The 11,010-nt window shown below is 56.6% G+C and overlaps 1 protein-coding gene across 1 annotated transcript; it reads left to right on the top strand.

The window, feature by feature from the left end:
• The first annotated feature begins 133 nt into the window (after positions 1 to 133).
• Positions 134 to 9,406, top strand: LOC141727702 (uncharacterized). The gene is given in 11 exon segments (XM_074533982.1): positions 134 to 255; positions 356 to 513; positions 808 to 935; positions 938 to 969; positions 2,796 to 2,905; positions 4,664 to 4,785; positions 4,788 to 4,826; positions 4,986 to 4,990; positions 4,992 to 5,006; positions 7,752 to 7,885; positions 8,812 to 9,406. Coding segments are annotated over 11 exon segments (1,446 nt in total). The 5' UTR covers positions 134 to 147.
• The last annotated feature ends 1,604 nt before the right edge of the window (positions 9,407 to 11,010 follow it).

The following is an 11,010-nucleotide window of genomic DNA, read 5'->3' as shown; positions in this document are numbered from 1 at the left end:
TTTTGTACCAATAGCACGCCCGCAACGCCGCTAACCAATGAGGTGGCGCCGCCGCTTGCACCAATCATCTCGCCGAGCGCCTCACGGAGGGGGCGGGACTCCCCTCGGGCAGCCAATCGCAGCGGCGGCGCGGGAGGCGGGCGGCCAATGGGGATGGCGGAGCGGGCGGCGGGAGCGGGCGGGCGGCGGCGCCGGGGCCGCTCCGGGCCCGGTACCGGCGGCGGCCCCGGCCGGTCCCGCGGCCGCGGCGCTGCGGTAACGGCCGGGACGGGGCTCCCGGGGCTCGCCCCGTGCTCGGGGTCCCGCCCCGCGGCAGCGCCCGGTGACGCTCCCGGTGCTGCTCCCGGTGCTGCAGGCGCGGCGGAGGCGGCGGCGGCGGCAGCCGCAGCCCATGCGGGCCCGGGCGACGGGGACGGCGGTGACGGCGCGGGAGCTTTGCGAGAACGATGACCTGGCCACGAGCCTCGTGCTGGACTCGGTGCTCGGATTCCGGACGCACAAAATGGGCGTCAGGTGAGCCCGGGATACCGGGAGGGGACACCGGGGGCCGAGCCGCGCTGCGGAGGGGGCAGCGGCACCCGCGGGGGAGCGCCCTGAGCGGCAGAACGGGGCGGTGCGGGCGTGGGGAGGGGTCCCTGTGCCGGGGGTGTCACCGGGGTGGGAGCGCGGTCCCATCCCGGTGTGCGGGATCCCAGTCCCGGTGTCCCCATCCCGGCGGTCCCGATGCTCTCCCGGTCCCGGTCCCGCTGTCCCCATCCCGGTCCCGAGTCTGTCCCGTTCCCGTTGCCGATCTCTCCGCTCCCCCAGCCCGTTACCGGCGCTGCGGCGGCGGGCGCAGCTCCGCGCGGCCATCGCGGCGTTCCGGCAGCGGCGGGACCTGGAGGCCGCCTGGCGGACGCTGAGCGGCGCCTGGGCCCCCGCGTTCTTCCGCCAGCGGCGCCGGCGCAGCGGGCAGCGCTCAAAATCCACGTACGGGGGGTCCTGGGGTGATCTGGGGTCCCCGGGGGGTATTGGGGAGTCCCTATGGGGGGTGTGGGGGGGTCTGGGGGGTCTTTGGTGGGACCCATGGGTGGTATTGGGGGGTTTGGGGGGTCTTTGGGGGGATATAGGGGGGTTTTGGGGGTCCTGGGGTGATCTGGGGTCCCCGGGGGGTATTGGGGAGTCCCTATGGGGGTGTGGGGGGGGTCTGGGGGGTCTTTGGGGGGACCCATGGGTGGTATAGGAGGGTTTGGGGGGCTCTTTGGGGGGATATAGGGGGGTCTGGGGGGGTTTGGGGTGACATGGGGGGGATTTGGGGGCTGGGGGTGTAAGGGGAGGGGTCTTTGGTGGGACCCATGGGTGGTATAGGGGGGTTTTGGGGGGATATAGGGGGGGTCTGGGGGGTTTGGGTGACACGGGGGGGGATTTGGGGGCTGGGGGGTGTAAGGGGAGGGGTCTTTGGGGGGCCCTATGGGGGGTGTAGGGGGGGTTGGGGGGCTCCTTGGGGGTCCTCAGAGGGGTTTGGGGGGGTCCCTGGGGGGCTTCGAGGGTCCCTATGGGGAGTATAGGGGGGTCTGGGGGGCTCTTTGGGGGTCTTAGGGGGGGTTTGGGGGTCCCTATGGGAGATATAGGGGCGTCCCTGGGGGGAATTTGGGGGTCCTGGGGGGATCTGGGGATCCCTATGAGGGGTCTGGGGGGCTCTTTGGGGGTCTTAGGGGGGTTTGGGGGTCCCTGGGAGGGATTTGGGGGATCCTGGGGGAATTTAGGGGTCTTTGGGGGGTCCCTATGGGAGACATAGGGGGGTCTTGGGGGAAATTTGGGGGTCCTGGGGGGATCTGGGGATCCCTATGGGGGACATAGGGGGGTCCTGGGGGAAATTTGGGGGTCCCTATGGGAGATGTAGGGGGGTCTGAGTGGCTCTTTGGGTGGTCCTGGGGGAATTTGGGGGTCCCTGGGAGTGATTTGGGGGATCCTGGGGGAGTTTAGGGGTCCCTGGGGGGGCTTGGGGGGTCCCTATGGGAGATACAGGGGGGTCTGAGTGGCTCTTTGGGTGGTCCTGGGGGGGTTTGGGGGCTCCTCAGAGGGGTCTGGGGGCTCAGTGGGGCACAGGGAGGGATTTGGGGGCTCCGTGGGGGAATTTGGGGGTCCCTGGAGGGATTTGGGGGCTCAGTGGGGGTCCCTGGGAGGGATTAGGGGGATCCTCAGAGGGGTCTGGGGGCTCAGTGGGGCACAGGGAGGGATTTGGGGGGTCCTCAGAAGGTTTGGGGGCTCAGTGGGGGCACAGGGAGGGGTCTGGGGCTCTATGGGGGGTTTGGGGGTCCCTGGGAGGGATTTGGGGGATCCTCAGAGGGGTTTGGGGGTCCCTATGGGGGGCACAGGGAGGGATTTGAGGGCTCTATGGGGGGTTTTGGGGGTCCCTGGGTGGGTTTGGGGGTCCTCAGAGGGGTTTGGGGGCTCAGTGGGGCACAGGGAGGGATTTGGGGGCTCAGTGGGGCACAGGGAGGGGTCTGGGGGCTCTGTGGGGGGTTTGGGGGTCCCTGGGTGGGTTTGGGGATCCTCAGAGGGGTTTGGGGGTCCCTGGGAGGGATTTGGGGATCCTCAGAGGGGTTTGGGGGCTCAGTGGGGCACAGGGAGGGATTTGGGGGGTCCTTGGAGGGGTCTGGGTGAGTTTGGGGGTCCCTATGGGGGGCACAGGGAGGGATTTGGGGGCTCTGTGGGGGAATTTGGGGGTCCCTGGGAGGGATTTGGGGGGTCCCTGGAGGGGTCTGGGGGCTCTGTGGGGGTCCCGAGCCCCCCTCCTGGTTCCCCCCCCCCAGGTGTTCCGGTACCTGCGGACGCTCCTGCCCGAGAGCGGCTTCAGCATCCAGCGCTGCACCCGCTACAGCCGCGACACCAACGGCGCCAGGGTGGTGTCAACCAGGACGTGGTGAGCCCAAAATTACCAAAAACTGCCCCAAAAACTGCCCTGGAACCCCAAAAACTGCCCTGGAATCTGTAAAATACCCAAAAACCCAAAAACGCTGCACCCGCTACAGCCGCGACACCAACGGCGCCAGGGTGGTGTCCACAAGGACGTGGTGAGCCAAAACCCCCAAAACCACCCCAAAAACTGCCCTGGAACCCCAAAACCTGCCCTGGAACCCCAAAAACTGCCCTGGAATCTGTAAAATACCCAAAAACCCCAAAACGCTGCACCCGCTACAGCCGCGACACCAACGGCGCCAGGGTGGTGTCCACGCGCACGTGGTGAGCCCAAAATCACCAAAAACTGCCCCAAAAACTGCCCTGGAACCCCAAAAACTGCCCTGGAATCTGTAAAATAACCTAAATACCCAAAAACCCCCCAAAATCCACCCCAAAAACTGCCCTGGAATCTGTAAAATAACCTAAAATACCCAAAACCCCCAAAATCCACCCCAAAAAACTGCCCTGGAATCTGTAAAATAACCCAAAATACCCAAAACCCCCAAAATCCATCCCAAAACCTGCCCTGGGATCTGTAAAATAACCTAAAATACCCAAAACCCCCAAATCCACCCCAAAAACTGCCCTGGGATCTGTAAAATAACCTAAAATACCCAAAAACCCCAAAATCCACCCCAAAACCTGCCCTGGAACCCCAAAAACTGCCCTGGAATCTGTAAAATAACCCAAAATACCCAAAACCCCCAAAATCCACCCCAAAAACTGCCCTGGAATCTGTAAAATAACCTAAAATACCCAAAAATCCACCCCAAGACCTGCCCTGGAATCTGTAAAATAACCTAAAATACCCAAAAACCCCAAAATCCACCCAAAAACTGCCCTGGAATCTGTAAAATAACCTAAAATACCCAAAACCCCCAAAATCCACCCCAAAAACTGCCCTGGAATCTGTGAAATAACCTAAAATACCCCAAAACCCCCAAAATCCACCCCAAAAACTGCCCTGGAATCTGTAAAATAACCCAAAATACCCCAAAACCCCCAAAATCCGCCCCAAAAACTGCCCTGGAACCCCAAAAACTCCCCTGCAATCTTAATTAATTTAAACACATATTAACATGCAAGCCATTGTTTTGTTTATTCTCAGTGTTTTAATTCTTATATAATTTTTGCAGTAAGAAATCTTACAGCTGCTACTTAATTCTATATTCTGTTATCTCTAAAATTCACTTTTAAACTTCCCAAAACCCTCTAAATTTTCAAAATCTCCACAAAATTTGGGGTTTTATTGACATTTTTGGGTGTGCAGGCAGAAGCACGAGGTGCTGGAGCTGCTACTTTAATATAATTCTGCTATTTCCAGAATCGGAATTTACCTTTAAAACTTGCCCTAAACCCTCTAAATTTTCAAAATCTCCACAAAATTTGGGGTTTTATTGACATTTTTTGGGTGTGCAGGCAGAAGCACGAGGCGCTGGAGCTGCAGGGCCTAACTCTGCAGCCCTGCTATCTCTAGAATTTACCTTTAATAACTCCCCAAACTCCTCTATACTTTAATAACCCCCCAAAAATGTGATTTTTTTCCTTTTTTTCCCTGTTTTGGGGTGCGCAGGCAGAAGCACGAGATGCTGGAGCTGCGGGGGCCTAACTCCACAGCCCTGCTATCTGCAGAATTTACCTTTAATAACTCCCCAAAGCCCCTCTATATTTTAAAAAAAAACCCCAAAAATGTGATTTTTTTCCTTTTTTTGCTGCTCAGGCAGAAGCACGAGACGCTGGAGCTGCTGGGCGGCTGCAGCGTGGAGCTGCGGGGCTCGGACCGGGCACTGCTGCGGGCGGGCGACAACGACTTCAGCCTCATGTACTCCACCCGCCGCAGGAAAACCAGCTCTGGCTGGGCCCGGCCGCCTTCATCAACCACGGTGGGAGCCCAAAACCGCCCCAAAACCCGGCTAAAAACACAAAAATCTGTCCGGCAGCTTCCCCCCCCTCCCCGGCCCGCAAGGCCCCCGAGCGCCCTCAGGGCTCACCTGGGCGTGGTGGGGCTGGAGCGGCTGCTGATGGTGCTGCTTTGTCCGCAGATTGTCCGGCCCAACTGCAGGGTGAGTTCAACCAGGGCGGTTTGGGGGTTTTTTTTGGTGGGTTTGGGTGAGAATGGTTGGGTTTGGGGTGGGGAGTGTGAGGGGAGAAAAGGGCGGGAAAACGTGAGGGGAGAAAAGGGCGGGAAACGTGAGGGGAGAAAAGGGCGGGAAAACGTGAGGGGATAAAAGGGGCGGGAAAACGTGAGGGGAGAAAAGGGCGGGAAAACGTGAGGGGAGAAAAGGGGCGGGGAAAACGTGAGGGGAGAAAAGAGCGGGAAAATGTGAGGGGAGAAAAGGGGCGGGAAAACGTGAGGCGAAAATGGAGAGAAACGTGAGGGGAAAATGGAGAGAAATGTGAGGGGAAAAGGGTGGGAAATGTGAGGGGAAAATGGAGAGAAATGTGAGGGGAAAATGGAGAGAAATGTGGAGGGAACATGGAGAGAAATGTGAGGGGGAAAAGGGTGGGAAATGTGAGGGAAAATGGAGAGAAATGTGAGGGGAAAATGGGGGGAAGTGTGAGGGGAAAAGACAGAGGAACATGAAGGGGGGAATAGGGTGGGAAAACGTGAGGGGAAAAGGGGGAAAAATGTGGGAAAAGGGTGGAAGTGTGAGGGGAAAAAAAGGGCGGGAAACGTGAGGGGAGAAAAGGGGCGGGGAAAACGTGAGGGGAAAATGTGAGGGGAGAAAAGGGCGGGAAAACGTGAGGGGAAAAAAGGGGCGGGGAAAACATGAGGGGAGAAAAGGGCGGGAAACGTGAGGCAAAAATGGAGAGAAATGTGAGGGGAAAATGGAGAGAAATGTGAGGGGAAAAAGGGTGGGAAATGTGGAGGGAACATGGAGAGAAATGTGAGGGGAAAAGGGTGGGAAATGTGAGGGGAAAATGGAGAGAAATGTGGAGGGAACATGGAGAGAAATGTGAGGGGGAAAAGGGTGGGAAATGTGAGGGGAAAAGGGAGAGAAATGTGAGGGGAAAATGGAGGGAAATGTGAGGGGAAAAGACAGAGGAACATGAAGGGGGGAATAGGGTGGGAAAACGTGAGGGGAAAAGGGGGAAAAATGTGAAGGGAAAATAGAGGAATGTCAGGGGAAAATGGAGAGAAATGCGACGGAAAAAGGGTGGGAAGTGTGAGGGGAAAAAAAGGGCGGGAAACGTGAGGGGGAAAAAGGGCGGGAAAACGTGAGGGGAGAAAAGGGCGGGAAAACGTGAGGGGAGAAAAGGGTGGGAATCGTGAGGCGAAAATGGAGAGAAATGTGAAGGGGAAAAGGGTGGGAAATGTGAGGGGAAAATGGAGAGAAATGTGAGGGGGAAAAGGGTGGGAAATGTGAGGGGAAAATGGAGAGAAATGTGATGGGAACATGGAGAGAAATGTGAGGGGGAAAAGGGTGGGAAATGTGAGGAGAAAAGGGTGGGAAATGTGAGGGGAAAATGGGGGGAAGTGTGAGGGGAAAAGACAGAGGAACATGAAAGGGGAAATAGGGTGGGAAAACGTGAGGGGAAAAGGGGGAAAAATGTGAAGGGAAAATAGAGGAATGTCAGGGGAAAATGGAGAGAAATGTGACGGGAGAAGGGTGGGAAGTGTGAGGGGAAAATGGGGGGAAGTGTGAGGGGAGAAAAGGGCAGGAAAGGTGAGGGGAAAAAGGGGCGGGGAAAATGTGAGGGGAAAAAAGGGGCGGGGAAAACGTGAGGGGAGAAAAGGGGCGGGGAAAACGTGAGGGAGAAAAGGGGCGGGGAAACGTGAGGGGAGAAAAGGGCGGGAAAACGTGAGGGGGGAAAAGGGTGGGAAACGTGAGGGGAAAATGGAGAGAAATGTGAGGGGGAAAAGGGTGGAAAATGTGAGGGGAAAATGGAGAGAAATGTGAGGGGAAAAAGGGTGGGAAATGTGAGGGGAAAATGGAGAGAAATGTGGAGGGAACATGGAGAGAAATGTGAGGGGGAAAATGGAGGGAAATGTGAGGGGAAAATGGAGAGAAATGTGAGGGGAAAATGGGGGGAAGTGTGAGGGGAAAAGACAGAGGAACATGAAGGGGGGAATAGGGTGGGAAAACGTGAGGGGAAAAGGGGGAAAAATAGAGGAATGTCAGGGGAAAATGGAGAGAAATGTGACGGGAAAAGGGCGGGAAATGTGAGGGGAAAATGGAGGAATGCGAAGGGGGGAAAAAGAGCGGGAAATGTGAGGGGAAAAAGAGCAGGAAATGTGAGGGGAAATGGCGAGATTGGGGATATCTCATTTTTGGGATCCCGTTTTCGGGGATATCTCATTTTTGGGGGATATCTCATTTTCAGGGTCCCATTTTCGGGGATATCTCATTTTTGGGGTCCCATTTTTGGGGATATCTCATTTTTGGGGTGCCATTTTTGGGGATATCTCATTTTTGGGGTCCCGTTTTCGGGGATATCTCATTTTTGGGGGATATCTCATTTTTGGGGTCCCGTTTTCGCAGATATCTCATTTTTGGGGGATATCTCATTTTTGGGGTCCCATTTTCGGGGATATCTCATTTTTGGGGTCCCGTTTTCGCGGATATCTCATTTTTGGGGATATCTCAGTTCTGGGGTCCCGTTTTTTGGGGATATCTCATTGTTGGGGTCCCGTTTTTGGGGATATCTCATTTTTGGGGTCCCGTTTTTGCGGTATATCTCATTTTTGGGGTCCCGTTTTCGGGTATATCTCATTTTTGGGGTCTCATTTTCGGGGATATCTCATTTTTGGGGGATATCTCATTTTTGGGGTCCCATTTTTACGGATATCTCATTTTTGGGCACAGCTGGTGTCGGCGCCGGGCGGGGCGCGGGTGCAGGCCCTGCAGGACATCCCCCCCCGGGCGGAAATCACCTGTTTCTATGGCGACGGCTTCTTCGGGGAGGGCAACCGCGGCTGCGAGTGCCGCACCTGCGAGAGGTACCCCAAAAACACCAAAAACCCCAAAAACTCCAAAATCCTGACCCCAAAAACCACCCCCAAATCCTGACCCCGAAATCCTGACCCCAAAATCCTGAGGGGGACGGACCCTGAAATCCTGACCCCAAAAACCCCAAAATCCTGACCCCAAAATCCCGACCCCAAACACCCCAAAATCCCCAAAATCCTGACCCCAAACACCCGAAATCCTGACCCTGAAAACCCCAAAATCCCCAAAATCCTGACTCCAAAAACCCAAAATCCTGACCCCGAAAACCCCGAAATCCCCAAAATCCTGACACCAAAACCCCAAAATCCTGACCCCAAAAACCACCCAAAATCCTGACCCCGAAAACCCCAAAAACCCCAAAATCCTGACCCCAAAAACCCCAAAATCCTGACCCCAAACACCCCGAAATCCTGAGGGGGACCCCAAAACCCTGACGAGGAACCCAAAAACCCTGATGACTCCAGAAAGCCCAGAGGGGCCCCAAAATTTTGAGCAGAGGTCCCCAGTTTTGGGTGGGGGTCCCTTGTTTCAGGTCTGGGGTCCCTAATTTTGGGTCTGGGATCCCTGACCCTCCTCCTGTCCCCCCAGTTTGGGTCTGGGGTCCCTAATTTTGGGTCTGGGCTTCCCAGTTTGGGTCTGGGGTCCCCAACCCCCCTCCCCTCCCCCCCAATTTGGGTCTGGGGTCCCTGACCCCCCTCCCCTCCCCCCCAATTTGGGTCTGGGGTCCCTAATCCCCCTCCCTTCCCCTCCAATTTGCGTCTGGGGGTCCCTGACCCCCCTCCCCTCCCCCCCAATTTGGGTCTGGGGTCCCTAATCCTGGGTCTGGGCTCCCCAATTTGGGTCTGGGGTCCCCTCCCCCCCTCCCCTCCCCCCCAATTTGGGTCTGGGGTCCCTGACCCCCCTCCCCTCCCCCCAGGCTCGGCCAGGGCGCGTTCCGGGGCCGCGGGGGGGGGAGGGGCAATCCCGCCCCCTCCCCTCCCCCCCCTCGGGACCCCCCCCCGAAATACGAACTGCGCGAGACCGACGTGCGCATGCGCCGAGGGGCGGGGCCAGGCCCCAACGGGGCGGGGCCTGGCCAAAAACGGCGGAACCGGAAGAAGAACCGGAACCGGAAGCGGCTGCGCCGCCTCCTCCCCAACTCAGGGCGCCCCCTCCCCAATTCGGGGCGCCCCCTCCTCATGCGGGAGCCCCGCGTGTCCCTGCACGACTGCGTGTCCTGCGGGGGGCGCTGCCGCCTGCGCAACGGCGTCCCCGTAGTGCGCCTGCGCCGTGACCCCGCCGCGACCCCTGAGCCCGCCCCCAAATCCCCCCCGGCGGCGGCGCCCCCAGACCCAAAGCTGGCGCTGTACGCGCATGTGCGCCTGCGCGGCGGGGCCGCCCCCAAAGCCGGCTCTCTATGGGGGGATTTGGGGGGGATCTGGGGGTCCTGGGGGGGCTGGGGGGGCTGGAGATGGCGCTGCCCCCCCTCCCCCCCCCCAGCCATGAGCGCCCCCAAATTTGGGGGATTTTAGGGGGATTTGGGGGATTTTAGGGCGTTTTTGGGGGATTTTTGGGGGCTGGCCATCCCAAATTTGGGGAATTTTGGGGGGGTTTTTAGGGGGCCGGCCATCCCAAATTTGGGGAATTTTGGGGGGGTTTTTGGGGGATTTTGGGGGGCTGGCCACCCCAAATTTGGGGGAATTTTGGGGGGGTTTTTAGGGGGTTTTGGGGGGGCTGGCCACCCCAAATTTGGGGGGGTTTTTTTGGGGGTTCTGGGGGGGCTGGCAACCCAAATTTGGGGGATTTTAGGGGGGTTTTTAGGGGGTTTTGGGGGTCCGACCACCCCAAATTTGGGGAATTTTGGGGGGTTTTTTAGGGGGTTTTGGGGGGCTGGCCACCCCAAATTTGGGGGGATTTTAGGGGGGTTTTTAGGGGGTTTTGGGGGGCTGGATACCCCAAATTTGGGGAATTTGGGGGGGGTTTTTAGGGAGTTTTGGGGGGCCGGAACTGGTGCTGCACCCCCACCCCTATCGAGCCATAAAGACCCCAAATTTTGGGGAATTTTTGGGGAATTTTTGGGGATTTTGAGGGGCTGGATCCCTCTGTGAGGGGGGGATGGGAAATTTGGGGAAGGGGCTGCATTTTGGGGGGTTTAACCCGGATTTTGGGGGTTAAACCCAGATTTTGGGGAATTAAACTTGAATTTTGGGGGTCTTAAATGTGGATTTTTGGGATTAGACCCCGATTTTTGGGATTAGACCCGAATTTTGGGGGTTTAAACTTGAATTTTGGGGGATTTAAATCTCGATTTTTGGGATTAGACCCCGAATTTTGGGGGTTTAAACCCAGATTTTGGGGGATTAAACTTGAATTTTGGGGGACTTAAATCTGGATTTTTGGGATTAGACCCAAATTTTGAGGGATTAGACCCAAATTTGGGGGGTTTATCCCAGTTTTTTGGGGGTAAATTGGGATTTTTGGGGTCTGGACCTGGATTTTGGGAGTTAAATCCGAATTTTGGGGGTCTTAAATCTGAATTTTGGGGTAAATTAGGATTTTTTGGGGTCTGGACCCGGATTTTGGGGGGTAAAAACCCGAATTTTGGGGAATATAAACCCGAATTTTGGGGATTACACCCAATTTTGGGGGGTCAAACCCAGATTTTTGGGTGATTACAGCGAATTTTGGGGGCTTTTATCCATTTTTGAGGATTCCATTTTAAATTTTGGGGGTTTGCCCCCTGGTTTTAAGGTCTGGACCCAGAATTTTGGGTTAGATCCCAGGATTTTGGGTCTGGAATTGAATTTTTGGGGTTGGATCCCAGGATTTTGGGTTTGGAATTGAATTTTTGGGGTTAAATCCCCATTTTTGGTATCTGGATATGAATTTTGGGGTTAAATCTCCATTTTTTGGGGTCTGGATTCAAATTTTAGGGGAGTTAGACCCAAATTTTGGGGTTAAATCCCCATTTTTGGGGTCTGGATGTGAATTTTGGGGTTAAATTTCCCATTTTGGGGTCTGGACCCTGATTTTGGGGGGTCAGTATCTGATTTTTGGGGTTAAATCCCCATTTTTGGGGTCTGGATTCAAATTTTAAGGGGGTTAGACCCAAACTTTGGGGTTAAATCCTCATTTT

The sequence above is a fragment of the Zonotrichia albicollis genome, unplaced genomic scaffold, assembly GCF_047830755.1.
Source record: "Zonotrichia albicollis isolate bZonAlb1 unplaced genomic scaffold, bZonAlb1.hap1 Scaffold_207, whole genome shotgun sequence".
Taxonomy (NCBI): Eukaryota; Metazoa; Chordata; class Aves; order Passeriformes; family Passerellidae; genus Zonotrichia; species Zonotrichia albicollis.
The sequence above is the reverse complement of the archived record's forward strand: the minus strand, read 5'-3'. Positions and strand labels throughout refer to the sequence as shown.